At 34.3% G+C, this 13,323-nt stretch overlaps 1 protein-coding gene across 1 annotated transcript in view; it reads right to left on the reverse strand.

The window, feature by feature from the left end:
* The window catches only part of kis (chromodomain helicase DNA binding protein kismet), a 945,984-nt gene that overhangs the window by 220,919 nt on the left and 711,742 nt on the right, over positions 1 to 13,323 (reverse strand). The window contains exon 39 of the mRNA XM_090408660.1: positions 4,316 to 4,935. Within this exon, the coding sequence (XP_090264786.1) occupies positions 4,316 to 4,935 (620 nt within the window). The remainder of the gene's footprint in view (positions 1 to 4,315; positions 4,936 to 13,323) is intronic.

Consider the following 13,323-nt stretch of genomic DNA (forward strand, 5'->3'; position numbering starts at 1 on the left):
TCGTGCTGAAGCCCTGCTATATCATCCAAAACTGATTTGGAACGACTATCTCTCCTTATTGAAAATATGAGAAAGTCTCATTCTCATCAGACATCAATAGCTTTTATTATTTATTTCATTTTTTTTTTAAAATTTATATTTTGTTTTAATTTTCTTTCATCAATTACTACATCTCATCTGCCTCACATTGTTCTTTATGTCATCAAGCAGATCACACTTTTTTTTTTTCTTAAATTCATCGTTAATGCTCTACCCTGTACTTAACTTGCATGCCGGTGATGACAACCTGTAAATTTCAGGCTGAAATATTGCATGCATGATTTTTTACTTTGGTAATGTATTTTTAATTGTTTTATTTATCCTTGGTGTATACATGTAATTTGTTCTGATTATTACTGAATAAGTATTTCTTAAATGTAGCTAGACTAATCATTGTGTTCTGCTTATTGTAAAATCTTTCTCAGACGACTGCACTACATAGGGAATCCCTTAAGAGTTTGCATAATAATCAAGGCAATCATCCTCAAGACAGACAAGGGAAATGCTAGTTATCTTAAACAGCTTTGGCTATAATGCCAAAATCACTTCTATGCTGTCTGTCATACTTCCACTTACTTAGAAACAGAATGTGAACCTATTTGGTCTTCATGTATTTAGACCGATGAACTTATCACATGCACAACTGGTTTCTTAGAGGATCTAAAAAACAATTTAAATCACATCCAACCACTGAAGCATACATGATGTGCCAAAAATACATTAAGTTGGTATTCCTCTCCATCCAATAGCAGATGGAATAAGTTATTCCACATACCTCCTCTTTAAATATTTTTTCGAGCCCATCAAGAGTCATTTTGTAGAGAGAGAGAGAGATTATCAGATATACAAATTAACTTGTCAAATATTTTAGCCAGTTTAGATACGGTGTCATTATTCACGAAAGTTCCAATTGAAGAATCTGTCAGTATCCTTGAAGATCTTTTTCCTCTTTACATCACAAATCTTTTTGCAACATGGTCAATTATTTTTCTTTAGATGTAAAGGAAAAATTATCTCCTGAAATATGGTTTAGCAATGGGCTTCCTCTATTGCCAATTTATACAGAGAAAAATTTTAAGTTCTTTCACAAGCTACCTTAAAACCTCACATATAGTGGCAATATGTGGATGATATTGCTCTACCAATCGACCAGCAAAGGTTGGTCGATTGGTAGAGCCTCTGCTACTAATGGCTTGTAAAAAGTTAAGCAAATTTGAGCATGGTTAGTAGTTGCAAGGGGAACAATCGTTTGATGCTGTTGGCACAATCTCCCTCGATGAGTCTTTGGACTCCCTGGAGGTGTCACATAATAATAATATTTTTATTTTCTGGAAATGTTTTCTTTAAAGACCCACAGGAATTTATTGGCTTCCTTAATAATAGTTACTCAAAGTTTGAAAAGGATGACAAACTTCTCTTTCAGATGTTCTAATCAAAAGAAGAAAAAAAAAGCAGAGGAATATCATCAGAAGCATACAGGAAGCCAACTCATATAGAAAGATATCTCCACACTGGAACAGGCACATGCCTAATCCTTGAAGAGAAGAAAATCTCCATGCCAAAAAACTTGAATTATTACACTTAAAGAACCATGCTACAAAAAAACACAATAAAATAAAAATAAATAAATAAAAAATAAAGGAAGAACTTCTATTCCACTATTTCTCCAAAATGGCTGCTCAAAAGTTTATAAATAAATTACTCTTCTTGGAACAACCAATTCACATAACTAACAAAAAGAGATTATAAAGGTTTCATTTATTTATCCCACAAGAGTGGTTTGAAAAGTTTGGTAAATTTCCAATAGACAGCAACACAATTCATTCATTCATACCAGTGTCAGCATGTATCATTTTTTCATGAACCCTGGCAAAATTTTAGCCACGATGCGTGGCTAAATCTCCATTTTCATAAAAATGGAGAAAAACGAGTGTTTCGGGCAGTGATAAAATACTTTTATTTCAAGAAATGGACTTTTCAGCTCAGATCAAAGCCGAGTTAGATGCAGTTCATGGGGACTCTGCACCAGCATTAGAGACTATTTATTTTTGGATAAATGAGCTTAAACGTGGTTATAAGTCCATCGAAGATGAAGCTCACTCCGGACGCCAACTGAGGTCACTATGAAGGAAATGATTGACAAAATCCATGGTATTTTTATGGAAGACTGCTGAGTGAAAGTGCACGAGAATGCTGAGATTGTAGGCATCTCAACTGAATGGATGTATAATATCCTGCACGAAAAATTGCACATGAAAAAACTGTATACAATTGTTGACTGTTGATCAAAAATGCATGCAGTATTGTTATGGAAGACTGCAGAGTGAAAGGGCGTGAGAATGCTGAGATTGTAGGCATCTCAACTGAATGGATGTATAATATCCTGCACGAAAAATTGCACATGAAAAAACTGTACACAATTGTTGACTGTTGATCAAAAATGCATGCAAAAAGACATTTCAATGCAGTCTGGCGATGTTTAATCACAATTAGGAAGTTTTTTTGCATTGAATTCGTGACTGTAGACGAAAGTTGGATCCAACCATTACACACCTGAGTTCAGGCAGCAGTCAACACAGTGGATAATGCCCGGTGAAAGAGCACCAAAAAAGTAAAGAGCGTTTTGTCAGCTGGAAAGGTGATGGGTACTGTTTTTTGGGATCCCCAAAGAATTATCATGATAGACTATTTGGAAAGGGTAAGACAATAACAGGAGTCTATTATGTGTCATTGTTGGACTGTTTAAAAGCAGAACGGAAGAAAAAACGGCCAAGACTGGTGCACAAAAAAAAAAGTGCTCTTTCATCAAGACAATGAACTGTCCCATACATTGGCAAAATTGCACGAACTGAGGTTCCAATTGGTTCCACGTCCGCCACATTCTATGGACATGGCCCCGTGTGACCTTGTTCCCAAACTTAAAAATTTAGCTCAGTGGGAAAAAATTTTCTTCGAACGAGGATATCATCAAAGCTGTCAATGACCATTCTGCACAATTTGACAAATCCTACTTTTTAGATGGAATGAAAAAATTGGAAACTTGGACTAAATGTGTAGACCTCGATGGAGACTATGTTGAGAAATAAAGGCGATTTTTTCCAAAAAAAAAATGTATTTAACTTATTTTTTTACCAAACTTTTCAAACAACCCTCGTACATTGGTAAGACTTCAGGATATATATATATATATATATATATATATATATATATAGTGCATTTTTTTTTTTTTTTTGAAGTCAATATTAGAATTACATTTAAATATGTTCAAACTCCAGAGAATTTTGTTTGTCAAGAGGCATTTTTTTTTGGAAAAAGATCGTTAAGTATACAAGATTCTATGTACTTGTGGAAAGACTTAGATCAGACAGACTAGAAGAAGTGTTAGATCTATAAATAAGAATAGTGAGGTAATGCTAAGTATAAAAGGAAAGTTAAAATATCTCCAATGCACACATTTTCACAGAAAGGTCATGGATTGGTCTTTTGTCTTGATGACCCATGGAGGACAATCCATTTTCAATGATGTTTAAGAAACTCTCAGAAGTGATTTAATATCAGGGTACCTTAAACAGGAAGCAGAGCCTCACACTTCATGACATTTGGAAGTCTCTTATATATTTACCCTTATAAGATCTCCACCTAAGAACCTGATGCAACAATAAATGTTTTGCACCTGATATATGTCACATGATGTGCACAACTAATCTATGTTATCATTATTAATGTTATAGACTTCAGAACAACAGCCGTTAGAAGTGTTTGCATATTTTTTTGTCTATTCTCTTATGTTCATCCTCCTGACAAATTGTTCAGTCAGTAGACAACAAAACATGTAGAAGTTTGACTTATCATTATAATAAATCTATAAGTGACTACTACTACAATTGTAGTTTCTATTAGCTATCACACTAATTCTTTGGTTTTCATATTAAATAACCTTTAGCTTATTCATTGTAAAGTTGACTAACTATATCACTGATTATAAAATACTAATGAGACATCCTGACAAAATACCTGTAGGCAGAATAGTAATCTAAAAAAAAAAAAAAAATCATTATTACATACTATCTTCTGCTATAACAAACCATTCCTGTTGTCCTACAAGTTTACTATAGTGAGAGTTGACTGGACTCGATTCTCATCCTTTTTGGATAAGATTGGGCGAATTCAAATGAAAGAAAACTAGATGATAAACTCAAGTTTTCTTTCATTTGACATTACCCCTAAGATTATTAGGGAAAAAAAAAAAAAAAAAAAAAAAAAAACTAATGATTACCTGAGAATCATCAAAATTAGCCTGAAAGATTTCATCCTTGCTTTTTCTGCTCATTCCAAATGGCAATATGGTCTCTGAATGCAGATCATTTTTATCATCATCATATTCATTATTCTTTTTAACTGGCTGTTCAAGATCTACACTCAAGTCATTTGCGCTACACTTTGGTGAACCATCCAATTCTTTTGATTTTACTGTTGGTATATCAGAATCATCTACAGCTATCTCATCATACCTTTCAAAAGGTTTTTCATCTTTTACCTGTTCATCTGGATTTACATCTTCAGCCGCATCTGATTCTGTATGTTTTTCTTCTTTGTTCACATTATTTACTTCTTGTTTAGGTAATTCACTACTACTAACTTCTGTAGATTCTTTCTGGTCTAACAGTTCTGAAACACAGCTTTGTGTACTTTTTAGTACTGGTTCCTCCAGATTTTCATTCTTTGAACACATTTTATTTGTCTTTTCTTCCATACTTGGTTTCACCTCAGAATCATCCTTAATTAATGCTGGGAGTTTCATTTCAATTTTTGAATACTCATTTTGGTTCTCTTCCTTTAAAAAGATATCATCTTTTTCTTCTACAGATGCTACAGTTGTTAAAGGACTTGAACAACCTGAAAATATATGTACAATCATTATTGTAGTTATCATAACATATCATAACACTGAGTGAATAAAAATATCAAATATTTGAGTTTACAGAATCAACTCTATGCAAGTTGTAATACAGAATTTCAAGCTGATTTAAATAAATCATTCAGTTCTGCTCATAAATAAATTCAGATTATTTATAATACTGATTAATCCCATATACCTTAGAGAATGCTTATGACACAGGACCATATAGTTTTTTTTGGATAAAATGTTTAGCTGTCATTTAGTATTTAAAACATGCCTTAGCAAGCAACTAATTTCCTTAAGCATGTATAGATTCATCAATAAACATCCAACATAATATTCCAACAACAACAAGAAAAATTCCATATTTCTTAGAGCATGCTTCTGATAGTGGACCATAGTTTTTTTTTTTAGATAAAATTGGTTAGTCATCATTCAAAAATTAAAGTATGGTCCAAGCACAAAAACAACTGTACAGATTTATCATAAAACAGACACATACTCAAATAAAATTATGTAACTAATATACAGATAGTAACACTCCAGCAAGTGCTAAATGAGATCATTAGCATTTTATTAGATGCATTAATGTTTTTTTTTTTTTTTTTTTTTTTTTTTTTTTTTTTTTTTTTTTGTTAGGTTACATAGTATATTATTGCTTGACAAGAAATTATATTCTTGTTTCAGTTCTTTACACAAGTGTAAACAAACAAACTTTGTATTTTCTTGACTAATGTAATTGTATAAAGAGGCTGTTGATTGCACATCAAGTGCCTCAGCAGAAAAAAAAACAAAAAAAAAAACATGACTTCTGCATTGATTTAACCCTAGTATGGATCTCGCTCCACTAATGAGACTTCAATAAATATAAAAACCAGTCTGGGTAGTGACCCTTACTATAAAGCATGGTAATATCCACACATCAAAAAGGAAATCTGCTTTTTATTATGGGGTACTGAGGCAAATGATGGGAATTCAGAAGCCTCTATATACAAACCATAATTATGTTTAATAGAACGAATATAGCACAGAAAAAAATAAACGCAGATTTAATCATTCAGATGAGTTTGATGAGTCCCCCGAACTCCATGGAGATACAGTATAATAATAATATCTTATAAGTTTTTCATCATGTCTGCTCTTTCTTCCTATGAACTAAACTTGGCAACACCCACACACATTCAACATCATATGAAGCATTCCACAGACCAGTCACCAGCTTGGTCACTTTTATGAATCCACTTTATTACCTTGATACTTAAGAAACCTAGGCAACCAAATCTGTGAAGAGTAGTCTATATGTGGCTAAATCATACCCTCATAAAGAGTAATAACCTCCCTATCTTTACTTGTTAGTCTTTTTGAACATCCAAGTAATCCTTTGAACTATTTTACCAACTTCTGCAATAGGCCCTCTGAATTTCAACTCTATACATCAGTGTCCCCAAAGTCCCTAACCTCATCAGCTTTCTGCAATCCAGTACCATCAATGTGATACTCAGAATGTATCCTTTTAAACTTGAAGTGCATAACCTTATGTTTTGCAATATTAAATTGACAATCATTATCCTTTATCAATCATGCCAATTTATTTAAATCATATCTACAGCATCTTTATCAACTATTGCCCTCCCCAGTTTTGCATCATCAGCTGAATATTCCCCACCCCTAAATCTTTTCCTATATCACTGATAATATAAATCGAACAGTAGGGTCACTAAGTATAGTAATGAGGCACTCCACTAATTATCTCCATATACTACTCTTTGGTGCCTGTCTGTCAGCCCCATCCCATGCTATCAGCTCATGTATCCTTTCCCATTTTCTCCAAATTTTGTAATATTTTCCCATGTGGTATTCTGCCAAATGCCTTTGCAATGTCTTGCAGTATCACAGTTCAGCTATTTCCTTTATCCAATTCCACTGTTATTTTATTATAAAATGTGAGTAAATAACAATGGCAGGACCAATCTTTTACAAAATTATGCTGCCCGCTACAAAGTATCATATACCTATCCATCCACTGTTGGATTTTAACTTCAACTTTTCCAATACTTTAACAGACATTCTTGAGATATTAATTGGTCTGTAATTTGCTACTTCTGTCTTGGAACCACCTTTATGTATTAGAATTATCTTAACCCCTCTCTCCACTCCCTTGAAACCCTACTAGAGTTGAGACTTAGATTAAACAACTTCATCAGAGGCAATTCCAGTTCTCTTGTCCATTCACGCAGTACAAAGGCTGACTCGCCATCCAGTGCCACAGCTATATTAATGTTGAACAACTCCTCTTCATCTACGTCAATTTTGATACGAGTCTATCACATAAGCAACTGTAATATATCCACCTGGATACCTTGCCAAAGTGATCACTCAGCAACTCAACTATTTCTTTGCCATGTCAATGTCCTACCATTATCATTGATTAAAGTCAAACTTCTACCATAATTTTCCCTCTTACTTGGTACATAATGAAACGCCCTTTTGGATTTACTTTAACCTGCTTAGCTAATTTTTTCTCATAATCTGATTTGGCCTTTCTTACCATACTGGTCATTCTTCTTGCTTGCACTGTGTACTGCTCACAAGTTGCTATCACCTTTTTCTTTATATTCCCTCCACAGCGTTTTCTATTCTTTTTTTTTTTTTTTTTGCAGCTCTTGTTTATATCTCTACCCGTCCAATTAATCCACACTTGATTTATTCTCCTAACATTTGGTATACAGTTTGATACTGCTTCTCTCAAACAATCTCTGACCACTTTCCTTGAGCTTCTCAAGCAATGATACTGCTCCAAAATGCCTTCTAAGTCAGTAATAATTACCAGCTTTTTCATTGAACAGAAATCCTTTCTTGACAGAGAATTTCAAATGTTTAGCAACTTCCCAGAAGAAGACTTCATGGACACTTTCCCCAATTGGAAGGCGAGTATCTTGGTTACTGATATATCTTCTGATACTATTACCTGATCCAGCACTTAAAAATCTTCAGTCTTCTCTATGACATGCTGTTTCAGGTAATAATCTCTTAGTAAATTGTATAAATTATTATTATTAAAAAATGGGCACCTCCATTGAGTCTGAAGACTCATCATGGGAGACCCAATCTATCCTCACAATCTATTGTACCTTTCCTTGAACCCACTGACAGACAAAGCACTAACAACTGACTATGGCAACCCATTCCACTCATTCACCACTCTCCAAGCAAAAAAAATCTAGTCTTCACACCCCTACTAGCCACACCTTTATTCAACTTCCAGAGATGACCCCTTTGTTCTGGTCACTCTAGCCAAGTGCTGAAACATTTCCCCTGCATTTATCCTATAAAATCCTTTAAGCAACTTAAATGTTTCTATCATATCCCCTCTTTTTCTCCTGTCAACCAACTTCTGCAATCCACTTCAATCTCTCCTCATAGGGAACATTCCACAGGCCACTCACCATCTTGGTCACTTGCCTCAATCCTCTCCACCGCTTCCTCATCCCCAAGAAACCCAGGGGACCAGAGACTTGGGCACAGTAATTCAGAGGTAGGCATATCAAGGTCTTATAAAGAGGAATTACAACTTCCTTATCTCTACTTGTTAATGTGTTCTTCATTAACCAAGTAATCTTATGGGCTACCTTAGCAATATGTCCTCTAAACTTTAACCCTCTGTCTATCACCACCCCCAAATCTCTAGCTTCATCTATTTCCTGGAGTACAGTGCCATCAATGTGATACACAGCTTGTAATCTATTGATCCCAAAATGCATAACTTTACATGTCTCGACATTAAATTGACACCAATTAACTTTTGCCAATACTGACAGCCTAAATCGTCCTGCAAGCTCTCCACATTGCCTTGATTAACTATTTATTCTACTTAATTTTGCATCATAAGCAAACAACTAATTATTTCCCTTCAGGTTATTTTCTATATCTAAATTCCACTCCCATCTTGTTATGTCCCTATAGTGGAAGCTCCCATAATAATTGCTCAGCCTGCATTCACTGTGCTAATCTGCCAATGCATAGCATCCACATGTTCCTGTGGACTCCCTGGTTTATATCAGCATTGGCTCTTATATTTCTTCTTGGTAAGTTAGGTACCTTTTTTGAACAGAATTAAACACATGCACCAAAGAATTATTAGATGGGCAAGATCTTGAAGTAGGAATATAATTTAAAGCAATCTAAATACCAGATGCACTCAATATGTTGTTATAATTATTTTTTAAGAAGCAATTCAGATGAGAGAAAAACTGATGTTATAAATGGGCACTCTTCTTAGAACAATGCTAACGTGGCACTGTTAAAATTATTATTTATTTATTTTTTAATCTAAATTGAAATTTGGGATATCAGTTCCATAAAAACCAAAGGAAGATCCTTTGGGAACCCTTATATATACTGAATCAAGAAGGATTAACTTATTCCTGATAATCTCATACATTTTATCCAGTCAGGTTATTTCTAAATTCAGAAGGAAGACTGAGATAAGTTAGATCTAACTAAAAAGTAGTAGCTGCTGCTGAAATGATTCCAATACTAGATGAGTGTTGTTTATGTAGTTTAGTAGATCATTAGCAGTTATAGTGATTCCAAACATTTGTTTTGTGTTACCATTCATGTCAGCAGAGGAATTCTTTCAAGGAATGGCTCATTCACAAACAGTACAAATGCAGCTCCGCTTTTCATAATATTTCACAGTTAGTATATTATGAACTCTGCCCTAATTGCCAATCGTGGTGGCAGGGTGGTTAACGTACTCATTCTTCAACCAACAGGATGTAATTTGTATCCTATAGTGTTCCTTTTAATATTTATTCAAGCCCAAAACACACTACTTTAACTATTTAGAAATATAATGCTGTAATATATGTTCTGTGAAATACTAATAATGTAACATTGGCCAAGAATGCATGTAAATTATTTAGACTGTATGTCATTAATGTTAGTGCTTACAAGCTGCTGACATTTCAGCAGACAATTACAAAACCAAAATTAATTTCTGTTAAATTAATTTAGCATGCAGAAGATTGTTATTAGATGTATGGCATATGAAAATACTGAAGTGTCAATAAAATATTTTACCTATAGACAAAGGCCCATATCGACATGGTGTATTCATTTATATGATTTCCAAAATGCTAACTAGGTTCATTCTTAGGAAATGGTATAACTGATCTCAGACCCAAGTATTCAACTCAAAACAAAGACTATCTTTAATTATTGTAGATGATGAATTTACTCCAAATAAATCCAAGTAATTAAATCAACTATTCTTTACAATAATTATTCACAATCGATTGGTAAACATATATATATATATATATATATATATATATATATATATATATATACAATATTTGAAAATTGTTATAATTCTTGATCAGAGAGATTAATGCATAACTAACTCTTATTTAGAAGTATTGGTCAAGTGTTAATAAACTATTTAACATTTCAACATCTAGCTTGTAATTTACTTTGCCTACGTTATTTGTACCCTGAAGATGCCGACAGCAAGAGCCGGCGAAACTAGTTGGTTATTAAATAGTTTATTAACACTTGACTAATACTTCTAAATAAGAGTTAGTTATTCATATATATACAATAGTCATTAAACTGTACATGAGTAATAACTGATTTACTCTCGCACACTTTCTTCCATTTTAAATTGTGCAATAAACAAAGATATGCTTACTGAATTCAACTACAATTAACAAACTCACAATGAACAACATATAGCAACAAGAAATAACACCACAGTAATCTAATGCATTCTAAGCAACATCAAGTAAGTTTCAACACACCACTTCTTGCCTGAGTGGATGACATATGACAAAAAATGCTCAAATACTGTGGAATAAAGTTGAAGGTAGGAGAGAGCTGTTTGTTAACAGATGGTCTACATTTGAGTGAGAATAGAAGAGTGAAGCTGGATAGATTGGTGATGAGAGGAGCAGAGCATTTAGCCAGTCAGGGAAATGAAAACTAAATGACTGCGAATATAAGATAACAAAACAACACAAGATTGGGCAACAGGGATGGCCCGAAAAGGACCAACAGAGTCAAATTAGTAGAATGAGGGGATAAGGAATTGTGGGAAAGAAAGGGGGATTAGGAAAAATCTCCTGTAATTATACACCACTGCAAGGTGTATGAAGAATAAGGTTGCAGTATTCTTGTAGATAAGCTTATATGTTAAACTTAGCTTTTAATTTTTCAGGAAATGACAAAGTGTACTAGAATATTAATTTAAAAAAAAAACTTTAAATTAATACCTTCCTATATTTCGGTGATGTTACATTGCCATCATCAGGGATCACAAAAATGTGCACACAGGCACTAACACACAGTACCTCCTAGTGGGCTAACTTAGGTTGTCTTAGCCTTTGGACTGAAATTCTTAAAATGTATGCTTCCCAGATTTGAAGCAGTCTCATGCACCAAATTTGTTGAGGTTTGGAAAGTTTTTTAAAGCTGAGGCAGATTCAATGAATAGTCTTTCATACTTGTATTTGCTGCAGTGTAATAGAGCGGCCTTCTTCCAGCCCATCCTGTGGTGGATGTCCAAAGCATGGTGAGCAAGTCCTGAGTGGCTGTATTGGTAGAAATGAATATAGTCCATGTGTTTGGATATCCTGATATTGGCTATCCTGCATGTTTGGTTGGCGTAGAACAGAGTACAACTGCAAGGATCCTGGTATACTCTGGGAACGTCTAGGGGATGTAGCTGGTCTTTGGTGGAGTAGATAAGGGATGCCAATTTCTTATGTGGTCTAACTGGTTGTAAGGTCATATTTCCATAGAATTTTTGTTAATTTTTCAGATTTGACTTGGATATATGGAATGGTGATAGCTTTTGAGTAATCTCTGCTTTGGAGGAGGAGGGTTTGCTGTTGCATGGTTCTATTATTTTTTGGAGGTTGTAGCCACTGGCTAAGAAAGTGTTAAGGATATGGTCAAGTTCAGTAGTTAGGGCTCTGTTATCTGAACAGATTAAATTTGTCCTATTATACAGGGTTTTTATAATCCCATACTGTTGGTGGTGGGGGGAATGATGCTGGTGAATGTATATGTAGGTTTTCTGTAAATGGAGAATGCCAGGGATCCTTTAGGCTGGCATGTAATCAGAGTATATGGGAATGGGAGACTGTTATTGTTTTCCTTTTTCAAGGTAAACTGGATCCTGAATTTGTTAAGAAATTGTGTGTGTATCCAGGCCATGCAGCCAAATGGAGAACACATCACTCATGCAGCATAGCCAGACAATGGGTTTTTGTGGGGCAGAGTTTAAGGCTTTTTCTTCAAAGGTATTCATAAAGAAGTTGGCCAGGGTTGGAGAGAGAGTGGAGAACTGATGACATTCCCCTCTATCTGTTTGTAGAATTTTTCTTGTCAAATGAAATAACTTGAGTTTATGGTGAACTGAAATAAGGATGAGATATTGGGAGGAAATATGGCTTGGATGAGGTCTAAGGTATCTTTAAGTGGGACATTGTTGAATAAGGAGACATCAAAACTGACTATTATGTCAGTGTGTTGGAGTGTAAGGTTTTCTATACTGGATTTAAAGTGGGCTGAGTTTTTTGTGTGAAGATGTGTTGCCAGTATATTGTGTGAGCACTGTGGCTAATTTGTATGTGAGAGAACCAATGACATCCACAATGGGACATAATGACACATTTTGTTTATGGATATTTGATATTCCATATATGAAGAAGGGGTCTGGAGGTTTTAATCTGTTTGTAACTTTCACAGGTCAAGAGGAAACTTTTAAAGAGCTTATGGAGTGTTCTGATGTGATCACAGTCAACAGGGGAGCAGGCAGAACAATTTAGTATTAAAGTGGCAGGCTTACTTGACAGCGGCATTTCCCTTATCTGCTCTGGTAATCATTATTCTGGTGTTACTTTTTATCTCTTGTAGAACCTCAAATTCTTCTTTTTTTTTTTTTTTTTGGATAGGTTAATATTTGATGGTTTAGCTTTCGTGAGAATACTGGAACTACATCCAGTCTGATGTTGTTGGTGATATGGTTGGGAAGGCTGTGGATTCCTCGTTCAACTTGTATCATTATTTCATCTACAGGAATTTTCTTAGATGCTATTTCAAAGTTATTTCCATGCCTGGAGTGCAATTATTGCTTCAAGCTTCAGAGTAAGGAAAGATAGGGTTATAACTGTGTTAGGAGGTGGTTGAGGTTTGGAAGTAGGGTTTTTTTTTTGTAGACTCAAATTTCTTAATGTGCTGACATTGTATTGTAAAATCTCTCGCGATTCGTTAAATTAATTAACTCATCAAGTTCGATTTTACAGAGGTTTCCAAACATATATAAAACAGAAATTTTGTGGTGATTAAATAAATATGATTTTTCTGTAAAATGCATAAAA

The sequence above is a fragment of the Typopeltis vanoorti genome, chromosome 18 (genome assembly GCF_054136105.1).
Source record: "Typopeltis vanoorti isolate ZY-2024b chromosome 18, IOZ_Tvanoo_1.0, whole genome shotgun sequence".
Lineage (NCBI taxonomy): Eukaryota > Metazoa > Arthropoda > Arachnida > Uropygi > Thelyphonidae > Typopeltis > Typopeltis vanoorti.